The sequence below is a fragment of the Leptodactylus fuscus genome, chromosome 2 (assembly GCF_031893055.1).
Source record: "Leptodactylus fuscus isolate aLepFus1 chromosome 2, aLepFus1.hap2, whole genome shotgun sequence".
NCBI lineage: Eukaryota > Metazoa > Chordata > Amphibia > Anura > Leptodactylidae > Leptodactylus > Leptodactylus fuscus.
In genome coordinates, this window is record NC_134266.1 from 104691668 (window position 1) to 104703694 (window position 12027).

Consider the following 12027-nt stretch of genomic DNA (forward strand, 5'->3'; position numbering starts at 1 on the left):
TTCTTGATCACACTGCACATGGTAGACACAGGAACATTCAAGTCTTTGGAGATGGACTTGTAGCCTTGAGATTGCTCATGCTTCCTCACAATTTTGCTTCTCAAGTCCTCAGACAGTTCTTTGGTCTTCTTTCTTTTCTCCATGCTCAATGTGGTACACACAAGGACACAGGACAGAGGTTGAGTCAACTTTAACCCATTTCAACTGGCTGCAAGTGTGATTTAGTTATTGCCACCACCTGTTAGGTGCCTCAGGTAAGTAACAGGTGCTGTTAATTACACAAATTAGAGAAGCATCACATGATTTTTCAAACAGTGCCAATACTTTTGTCCACCCCCTTTTTTATGTTTGGTGTGGAATTATATCCAATTTGGCTTTTTGACAATTATTTTTGTGGTTTTCCATTGAAGACAAATTAAATGAAGATAATAATACCAAATAATTTGTGATTGCAATCATTTTCTGGAAGAAAATGAGTATTATCTGACTTCAGGGGTGCCAATACTTTTGGCCAACACTGTATGTGGACTTAACGTTTGTGAGTCCTACAAGATCGGGTGCGTTTTTCAGGTGTGTTTAAGCCTTTAATATTAAAGGATGACACAGAGATGTCTCCCATTGTGAAGAGAGAGACTGAGGGAAGAGGGCCAGTAGAGTTGACGGTGGAGGAACAGAGTGTGAAGAAGAGGGAGTGGGGTGTTTATAAGATGGGGAAAAGAAGGGTAAGAAGAGGTGGCTAAAAGCAGTGAGAACTGATCTTAAGGCGGGTCTATGTAACAGGTCACTATCCAAAAAGAGAAAAAGACATGGCTGGCACATCCCAGTCTTATACATTAATCTAGTGATTCTCAGCCAATTCTACAATACTGAACTTGAGGTTCTTAATATACATATTGATCAAGATGTATAAGCTCACTAGCCACTTCACGGCGACCTCTTTATATTGGGTCGCTACTCTACTAGGTGCGGTACGTTGCTGAGAACCAGTAAATCAATGAATAAGACTGGGATGTGCGGGCCATGTCTCTTCTCTTTTTGGATATACATGGTAAGTCTCTTCCTTCACCATTTTTTTTTTTGTTTTGCCTTGGTACCAACACTCCTCCATTTTGCCAGGTGTTTTTAATTAGCAGGAGACTGTAAAAAGGGACCCATCTACTAGCTCTCAGTCCTCTGACTGGGGAAATACACAGTATACATTGTCACCAGGACAAGATAAATATACAATTCATAAAAGATGAATGGTATAGTGCAGCTATGTAATATATAACCATACAGTAAATGTATTAAAATCTGCAGAACCACTAATATGGGCATGAAAATAGCCACTCCCCCACAGTATTAATATAAACAGTGCAATACAAAAAAAAAAGTATATATACAGTCCCACAAAGAAAAAAAATACAATGTGGAGCCAAGTGCTTAACCAGAACAATAATGTTAAATGGTAGTGGCCATAATGACAGTCAGATAACCAAGTGGAGTACAAACACCTCAACATTTCACTCCAAGAGCTTTGTCAGGAGATAGCAATAATGAGAAATATATGAGGTATATATAGGGGCAAACATACCATAAATTGATAACACTTCAAAGTTCACCGTAACGCCATGTTTTAAAGTCCTCCGTGCACACAGCGCTCAAGTCAGACGCCAGGAAGTATCACCAGCATGGATCATCGCGCATGCAAAGTATTGTACCTAGCGGCCGGCATGCAACAGAGCACTGCTATACAATTGGCTGTCAACACATGAAGACAATTGAAGACATCCCAAAAACAAGTGAAAGGTGAAGAATAATACACAAAACTTTAAAATAATACACTAATATAAAATATAATATAATAGTTTGAATTATAATATAAAAGTCTCTAAATTTTATTAAATATGAAAACTACAAAAAAAGGCCATAAATCCATCTGCCAGCCATCCATAAAGACATCTGCCAGCTATCAGTCAGTCAAAACGCCAATTTACAACTTCAGATGTAGAGTACAAGAAAGACCCTGTCTAAATAAACAAGACAAGAAAAAAAAAATGAAACAAAAACAAATAAAATACACATAAATATACCCCATAACTTAAAATTTGTGCTAGTGAATAGATAAAAAGGGTTTGAAACTGACGGCTTCATTGAAGCCTGATGGAGCTGCTGTATCTAAGAGAACTATCCCTTTAGGCTGTATTTACACAGAGTAACGCCAGCCGTTTTTTGTGTGCTTTTTGCACAAAAAGCACACAAAAAACGGCTGGCGTTACTCTGTGTGAATACAGCCTAAGGGTATGTTCACACAAAATATGGGTAGCTGCGACTGGATGCTGGTGCAGCGCACCGGCATCCAGTCACGCACTCCGCTCCGGATTAGGCCCAAATAAATGGCGAGGCGAATCCGCCTGAAAGAATGAGCATTTTCCTTCCTTGCACTGCCATCCAGTATTATCCCTCTGCTTGTCATTGTGAACAGCTGAGCATACAGCCTTTAGGCAGAATGCTTTGTCGCTGCGGATCAAGCAGGGTGTTTTTTGCAACATAAGAATGACTAAAATGTACAGAGACTTTTCTGGCCATGAGCAGCACATCTTTTAAGCCACTATACAAGTTAATAATTCAGTGATCCACCAGATGAGACAAATGCAGGGTGTTGGTGACAATGCTGCCCTCTTGGTAGTTGGCAAGGAACAGGATACTTGCTGCAGTATATAGCGAAGCAACTCCTCCACTATGTGGCTTCTCCTAGATTCCTAGATTAGTGCAGGCTGCAGGACTGTGTATATACACATGAAAAAAAAAATAAATGTGTGACGGTAATGCAGTACAACTCTTTAGGGCACTCGACTGGTTCGCGCTATGCTCAACCAGACTACATGTGCCGGTGGATTATTCAACTTTGGTTCTGCCTCTCACAGTGACCTTGTGGCTCCCACAGAAACTCGCAAAACAAGCATTAGAGATTAACATTCTGACCACAGTAGTATGCACCTCGTGACGATGAATGCTACACCTTCATTACCACCCACCAGTCACGTACTAAGCTTATGTTGCTACAGGACTTCTCTCAACAGCACAGTTCTTAGATGTCATCATCATGGTACCAAAACAAATTTGCCATTTACCATATGATTCCATCCTCAAAGATGGAGTCTTCCCATCTTTTTCTGAATTTACAACTGTACTAGGCCTTGCCTAAACATATTTTCTCACGTATCAATTGCTTAGAGCCTTGTACCTGGGAGTGCTGAAATCCACAACATTCTCACTTGCCTCCTCCTGGTTGGATAAAATAATTCTTGCAGAAATTCCACCTGAATAAACCTTTGTCTGTTTTTCACTCCGACCTCATACGTCAGTTTGAACAACTCCCACCCTCTTACATATGAGTGTAAGAAGTTGAACTGCAAACTGCCCTGTCATCTGAAGATGTTACCTTCATTTATAAGCATGCTATGGTGTGTTTGACTCCAAGAATCTTCCTAAAAGTTGCTTACCAAATGGTACAAGAAGACTGTGCAAGTTCACAAATAGTCACTTGACTTGTTCCCCAAGTGCTGGCTCTGCCACAGAAATAACAGTACCTATTTACACATTTGGTGGGACTGTGAAAGAATCCGCCTCTACTACACACAGATCCAACAGCTTCTACATAAGATCTCTGTGGCTTCTCCATACCATTATCACCCACATGTATCTTCCTGGATATTTGGACCAAATTCCCTCCCAGTCCCCACACCAGATAATGGCTTCACTTACTTTTAGCTACCAAAGCATTGATTTCCCTGCATTGGACTTCTGAATCCCCCTTTCCTTGTGCATCACCATAGGAAAGTCTAACAGATTGCTTGCCTAGAGGAACTCTCCCATCTGGAGTTATGCTTGTACCCCAAGTTTAGTAATTTATGAGCATCTTGGTTTGCCTTTATTAGACACTCTAACTGGTTTTATCTATGGGCTGACTCTCCTGCCTGATACAGCTAAACATAATTTGACCCTTGGCATGTCCCAAACTATTGCATGTTGTGATCTTGTCCTTCCTTATTTGTCATAAACTCTAGTGACTTCTTGATCTGCATCGACAGCTTATACCTGTAACTATGTTTACCTTTGCATATTTTCGTATGTTAATTTTGCTGTTTGAATGTTGAACCAATACAAATTTTACCAAAAAAACCCAACAAAAAACAGCGCACACACACACACACACACACACACACACACACATGCACACAGACATTATATGTACCCCAAAATGGTGCCAACTGAATGTACAACTTGTCATATATGGCTATATTGTCAGAAAAATCAAAACCTTACGAATTTTGGAATGCGTTATTAAAGGGTTTAGTAATGCCCTCTAAGAGATACCTTTGAATTAATAATGCCCAAATGCCTCCTTACTCTAGAGGGAAAAAAATTATGCTCACCTAACTCTGATCACTTAAAAAAACAAAGAAAAAAAAAACCAGCCAATTTCTTTCCTACTGTTACTTTAAGACACTGGAAACCTGGACAGGATGTAAGAGTCCCAACACAGATCGTACAAACACATCACCACCAGTGCTAGAACTGACATTTTGACTGCAGCCTACAAGATGAAGAATGGTAGGGCAGGAAGCCAAGGGCTGTCTACTCTACTGTGGTTTTCATGGCGCTTATGTCCTAGATTACTGACATTAGAAATGGCCTTTTGGTAGGCCACTATCTTCTTTCAATCCTGCGCTCCAATGAGCCCTCATATACATGACCCCCCCCTCCTTATGTTCATAATTAGAGATGAGCGAATACTGTTCGATTGAGTAGGTATTCGATCGAATATCAGGCTATTTGACATATTCCATTTCGAACGAATACCACGCAGTAAATGCAGTAAAAATTTGTATCCCCTCCCACCTTACCTGGTGCTTTTTTTTGCACCAATAACTTGCAGGGGAGGTAGAACAGGAAAAAGGAAAACGTAGGCATCGAAAAAAAAATAGGAAAAAGTCATTAGCTGACGAAATCAGGTGATCTCGGATCTACAAGAGTAGTGGCAGCCATGTTTGTGTCATTTGCAGCTTGGATAGATAGGGAGAGACATCGTATTGAGGGTCAGAGAGAAATTTAGTTTCTGCTAGGCAGGAAATATTCTGAAAACAGCAACACTGCTCATCCTGGCTCATCCTGCAGAAATGTCTCAAAACTACTTTTTAGGGCTGAAATTCCATACCACTGGTATACAGTATATACCTGGGCTGAAGCAACAGAATGGGCCTGACACTGTAAACACTGCTGGGGCAAGTCACAATTCAAAGAAAGGGGTGAAAGAAAGCATAGACACGCAGGTTCTATCAAATTACAAATTACAAAGTAGAAGAGTGGCTCAGCAAATGACAGTTGGGGTTCATTGTCTACACTCTATGCCACCAAAAAGGCTAACTGGGGGGCATACTTGCACCCCCTCGCCAAACTCACCCAAACCTCAGCTGGGGTAAGCCTCCACTCACCCCAAGGGCCACAGGTCCAACTTCTACACCCAATACGTGTAAGGCGCAGAGTGATTGGAGAGGACAGGGCTGTGGTTGGACAGGTACTCACGCAACATGCACCTATACTTTTCCCTCCTGGTGACACTAGGCCCCTCAGTGGTGGTAGTTTGGCCAGGGGCGGGGGCATTAACGTGTCCCGCACCTTGGAGAGTGTTCCCCTGGTGGTTGTGGACCAGATGGCAGTTGTTAGCCTCTTGGAGGAAATCTCCTCTCTGCCACCAGCGAGGGTTGACGGAAACATTTCCATCATATTCTGCACCAGGTGCTTGTGGCAATCATTTATGCGATTGTTCCTCTCCCCTACCAGAACGAAAGACGAGATGTTATTTTTATACCGGGGGTCGAGGATTTCAAAAATCAAGTATTGGTTGCTCTCCATGATGTAAACAATGCCTTTGTCTCTGGAAAAGTAGCCCAACATGAAGTCAGCCATGTGTGCCAGAGTGTTACTTGACATGACTTTGCTGCCCCCACCAGAAGGGTCACTCTCCATTTCCTCCACTTTCAACTCCCCTTCACACCATCTGCGCTGAAGCAATGGGATGCACTGATCTTCCCCACTAGCCTCGTGTGGGAACTTCCTCCTTTTCCTCCGTCATCCAATGGTGAGAAGATGACACTTTCACCAGTATATCCGACACAATGGGGTAGGTTTTTAAAAACCTTTGCACCAACAAGTTGAAAACGTGGGCTATGTGTGGACCGTGTTTGAGTCTGGCAAACTCCAGAGCCGCTACCAGGTTCCGGCCATTACCACACACGACCATGCCTGGGCCCAGGTGCATCGGCTAGAAAGACATTGCCATTTCATCTAGGATGGCATCCTTCACCTCGGGGGCAGTGTGTTTTCTGTCGGCCAAGCTGAGCTTCAGCACGACCTGCTGATGTCTCCACACGCCAGTGCTGCAGCGTTTACAGCTCGCAGGTGGGGTCGATGTTGCAGCAGAGGAGTAGGCTTTCTGAGAACCCCTGGCATGAATTTTGGGCTGGGAGAGGAAATAGGCCTCCCTAGTTTGCGAGCTGGGCCCAGCCTCCACTACATTCACCCAGCCTATCATTATAGAGAAGCAGTGTCTCAGACCGCATGCACTTGTCCATGCATCAGTGGTCAAGTGGACCTTAGAGCAAAGCGCGAAACTCAGGGCCCGGGAAGTAGTGACGGCTAGGGGCAGCATAGTGAGGTGCCGCAGCTGCCATCAGGTCACGGAAGGCCTGAGTCTCCACTAGCATAAACGCCAACTTCTCCAGGGCCAGCAGTTTTGAGATGAGGCCCTTGAAGGCTTGGGCATGTGGGTGGGTACTTCTGTACTGCCTGCAATTAAACGCCTTGGAGATGGGGAGTTGCTGGGAAGAGGCGCATGATGGTGCAGGCAAAAGGAGCAGAGGAAGGAAAAGGGGCAGATGAGGGTGAACTCTCCAAAGTTTCAGAGGCAGATGTAGAGGTGTCCAGGCTGATGGTCTGGACTGCAGCAACAGTACTGGAAACAGTGGAAGAGGCAGTGTCAGCAATGCCGGGCGATGATTGTCCTGTGTTTGATGTCTCCCACTGAGCCCAGTGCTTGCCTTCTAAATGACGGTGCATGGCTGAGGTGGTCAAGTTGCTTTTCTCAGAGCCCCTATTTAGTTTTGAGTTGCACAGTGTGCAAAATGCACTCAGTTTTTCCTCCACGCATATTTTGCAAAATCTATACAACATCGAGGGAGGTGGCCAACATGGACGTGTTTTGGGCAAGTGGCTAGTACAGGGAAAATCTTGGGCCTTGCTGGCTCTGGCCTGGCTTCTGTGAAGCAGCTGTTCTGTGCCTCTGGACACGTCTCTGCCTTTAGCTGTAGCTTGACCGCAACCTTGCTCCCCAGCTTCATTTCCACACCCCTGGGCATGTCCTTGTCCACGTCCCTTAGCGCTAGCTTTACGCATTTTGTGATGTATACAAATGTTTGTTTGTTTTTTTGTATACACAAAGGCTAGATATATTGAGTGTATATTAGGTCCTATATACCGTATGACAGTATACAGGAATGAGCGACTTCACAAACTGATGGATTGTATACCAGTTATGCTTTTTTGGGTATACACAGAGGCTAGATATATTGAGCGTATATTAGGTCCTATATACCGTATGACAGTATACAGGAATTAGTGACTTAACAAACTGATGGATTGTATACCAATTTTGTGCTGGTAAAAGGCTGAAGTCACCTCAAGGGCCTCAATCTCTGATGGTAGCTCAGCTTAAGGGACTCTAACTTAATTTTGATGGGCTCACGTTAAGGGCAACAAAAGTAAAATTTTTTAAGGTCTTACCATATTACACACACAATAACAGTTAAGGGTGGGGGCTGTTGGATTTCTTATTGCCTATGCCATCTGTGGTTATCATGGGCAATGTAATTTAAAGGGGTTCATGCTAATGTTTCTTTTGCTTTAAATTTTGTTTCTGTCCATACTAATGTTGAGGAAAAAAGAATTTAGACTTTCATAGAGTTCTATTGAGTTTGTAAAGTGTTCAGTGGAAAGGATGGGATAGGATTTCACATAAGTTTGCCATCCATGGGCACTCATGGTTGAGAAACTGAAGGAGCTGACTTTGATGAACCCTTGAGTTTTGAGTGTACAAATTGCACTCAGTTTGTCCTCCACACATACGTTGAAAAATCTACACACCATCGAGGGACGTGTCCTCGATGGGTGACTTTTGGGCGAGTGGCTAGTACAGGGAACATCTTGAGCCTTGCTGGCTCTGGCCTGGCTTCTGTGAAGCAGCTGTTCTGTGCATCTGCCTCTAGCCACCTTTTTTGGTGCTGCGCTTGCCTCCAGATCTACACTGCTTTCAACGCTACACATCACCCCTGTCCAGGTTGGGTCGGTGACCTCGTCGTTCATCACTTCTTCTTCCAATTGCTCACTCTCCTCTTACTGCAAACCGCACATAACCACAGCCTACCCTGATGGCAACTGTGTCTCATCATCACTGAGGCCACAACCACAAAATTGGCTCCAGTGTTTGGGCATCAGGACAGAGATATTCGTCTGTCAGCTCCTTATATTCGTGAAGTGGTTGAACAGAGTCGAAGAGTGGAAAAGGACCCAAAAACAGCTCCTGGGAAGGGGCAAGGGTGGGATGACTCTGCTGAGATGATTGGGCATGTTGGGATGAAGGAGGGGTAGACTCTTGGGTATGAACATGACTGGAGGTAGTGGCTGACTGGCTGGTGGAAAAGCAGCTGGAAGCATTATCCGCTAGCCCTTGTAACACCTGTTTCTGGTGCTTGGGCCTGGTCTGCGTTGTACACTGCACCCTGCTTAATGTTGCCATCAAGCCAGGGATTGTAGATGAGCACAGTGCTGGCTGCCCTTCACCAGTAGGCATTGCATCTGCAGTAACTTGACCGTGGCCTGGGCCCCCAGCTGGATTTCCTGGGCATCAGGACCAAGAAATTATTCTGGTAGCTCCTGGGAGGGGGTAAGGGTGGGATGACTCTGCTGGGAAGATTGAGCATGTTGCGAGGAAGGAGGGGCAGACTCTTGGGTATGAACACGACTGGAGGTAGAGGCTGACTGGCTGGTGGAAAGGCAGCTAGAAGCATTATCCGCTAGCCATTGTAACACCTGTTCCTGGTGCTCAGGCCTCGTCAGCATTGTAGCCTGCACCCTGCTTAACGCAGCTGTCAAGTCAGGAATTGTGATGAGTGCATGCTAATGTTTCTTTAGATTTAAATTTGTGTTTCTGTCCATATTAATGTAAAAGAAAGAAGGATTCCAAGTATTTTTCCACTTTCCATTGAGGTTCTATTGAGTTTTTTTTTTTTCTTATTTTTTTTTTTCTTATGGTAGAGTTGGAAGGGACCTCAAGGGCCATCGGGTCCAACCCCCTGCAAGTGCAGGTTTTCCTAAATCATCCCAGCTATATGTTTATCCAGATTCCGCTTGAAGATTTCCATTGATGGAGCGCCCACCACCTCCCGTGGCAGCCTATTCCACTCTCTCACTACCCTCACTGTCAGAAAGTTTTTCCTAATGTCTAATCTGTATCTCTTTCCCTTTAGTTTCATCCCATTGCTTCTTGTACTTCCTTGTGCTAATGTTACAGCCGGCTCCCCGTTTCTGCACATGTACGATTTTATTATCAAGTGTGAGTTTCAAGTGCAGAAATTGTTTACAGAAAGGTGTTTGAAAAAGTGATACTTTTGCAGATGTTAGGGACACCTGCCACTTCAATTTTTATAATCTTATGGCTTGTTCTTCAATGTTGAGGGGAATATTTTGATACCACACAGTTGCAAGTTAGGATGTAGTCCTATGCTAGGCCTTGTATCCCTAGTTAAAAGGAATTCAGACTAGATAACTTTCTTAATTGCATATGACAGCTTAAATAAATAATTGCAACATACTGTAAATATAAACTGTGTGTACAATAGCTCAGTAGAGGAAGTCTTCTTTATTAAAAAGTGTGTAGCAGATGTAAGCAGGATGATACATATTCACATAAGCAACATTCCAGACAATAGAAATGTAGGTATGACAGCATACAAGTATATTTATTTCAGCATCAGTGATGGTATGTTCACATCAGCACAGCAGTGTCTTTTGTTGTGGTCCATTAAAGGGACATAACAACAAACATATGGACCTTCTAAAGCAGCAGACACCAATGATACCCAACAAATCCCATTGACTAGAATGGGATCAGCAGGGTTGAATTTACAACACTTTTTCATGTGACGATTTTCAACAGGCAATGCGACTAAATCTTCAAACAGAGATGTGAACCCAGCCTTTTTCTTGAGGTATTTATAAGTCTCCTTTTTAGGCCTTTCGAGGAGATGACAGTACTCAAACTGCTGCTCTGAATTATTTAATAAATTCAATGAAAGTAACAAGTAGGTAACAAGTGTGTAGATCCCAAAACCATTGCAGTTATTATTATTTATTATGCTTACTTGTATAGCGCCATCATATTCCGCAGCGCTTTACAGACATTGACAGTCACTGTCCCATATAGGGCTCACAATCTACAGTCCCTATCAGTATGTCTTTGACGTGTGGGAGGAAACCAGAGTACCCAGAGGAAACCCACGCAAACACAAGGAGAACATACAAACTCCTTGCAGATGTTGTCCTTGGCGGGATTATGAACCCAGGACTCCAGCGCTGCAAGGCTTAACCATATCAAATATTTTGCCATTTAGAGGATAGCATAGACGAGTTTGTCCAGTGTTCACTGACTAGTTTTCTTTTCTCTTCCCTAGGTGCTGTCTCATAATCTCTACACGGTACTTAACATTCCACATGATCCTGTGGCTCTGGAAGATCATTTTCGTGATGATGATGATGGTCCAGTTTCTAGTCAGGGTTACATGCCTTACTTGAATCAGTACATACTGGATAAGGTGGGTTATGTTATAATGTTATTTTCATAATTGTTTTTATTCTGTACAGTTTACATATCAGAGAGGAACTGATTCACACATCTACATCTTTGTGAAGTAGATGTTAGAAAATGTGTTGCATCCTTGACAAAAGACCCCCTCTTGCACCAAAAAGGTAATACATCCTCCGTTTTGTGCTTTGTTCACCACTCTCAGGCGTGACAGACCATGACATGGATGCCTTGGCACAGCATATTTATTATAACTCACACAAGTTTTCTGGCATGTACAGTACAGACCAAACGTTTGGACACACCTTCTCACTCAAAAAGTTTTCTGTATTTTCATGACTATGAAAATTGTAGAGTCACACTGAAGGCATCAAAACTATGAATTAACACATGTGGAATTATATACTTAAAGTGTGAAACAACTGAAAATATGTCTTATATTCTAAGTTCTTCAAAGTAGCCACCTTTTGCTTTGATTACTGCTTTGCACACGCTTGGCATTCTCTTGATGAGCTTCGAGAGGTAGTCACCGGAAATGGTCTTCCAACAGTCTTCAAGGAGTTCCCAGAGATGCTTAGCACTTGTTGGCCCTTTTGCCTTCACTCTGCAGTCCAGCTCACCCCAAACCATCTCAAATGGGTTCAGGTCTGGTGACTGTGGAGGCAAGGTCATCTGGCCTAGCACCCCATCACTCTCCTTCTTGCTCAAATAGCTGTTACACAACCTGGAGGTGTGCAGTACAAATCGTTTTGCATACTTAATATTCCATATGATGTGCTGGGCTTCGTACAATTCCAGTGATATCAGAAAAATCCCAAATTTCTTGGAGTTGTCATATTCTGACACCCATAACTATGTTTTTTGGGTTTTCTCAATTTAACTTTGTACTTTTTTGTTCTATGAAAAATGTAATAAATGTTGCAAAGAAATGAGAATTACCAGCATATTGAGTAGAACTATAACTTATAACAATCACATTGAAAGGGAATTGCTAGATGTTCAAGTCCCTAGTACTGCTGCTGGAACAATGGAAGAAGGGAAAGACAGTGAGCCCTAAACATGACCCAATTTCACAACCCGAGTTTCAATTCCACTACTTGTGGTGAAAGGTCTTTGCTGCAGGCGTC

At 43.1% G+C, this 12027-nt stretch overlaps 1 protein-coding gene across 1 annotated transcript in view; it reads left to right on the forward strand.

Annotated features, from left to right (window-relative positions):
* Positions 1-12027, forward strand: part of DEF6 (DEF6 guanine nucleotide exchange factor) — a 97701-nt gene that overhangs the window by 9187 nt on the left and 76487 nt on the right. The window contains exon 2 of the mRNA XM_075266399.1: positions 10770-10910. Coding sequence (XP_075122500.1) covers positions 10770-10910 — 141 coding nt within the window. The remainder of the gene's footprint in view (positions 1-10769; positions 10911-12027) is intronic.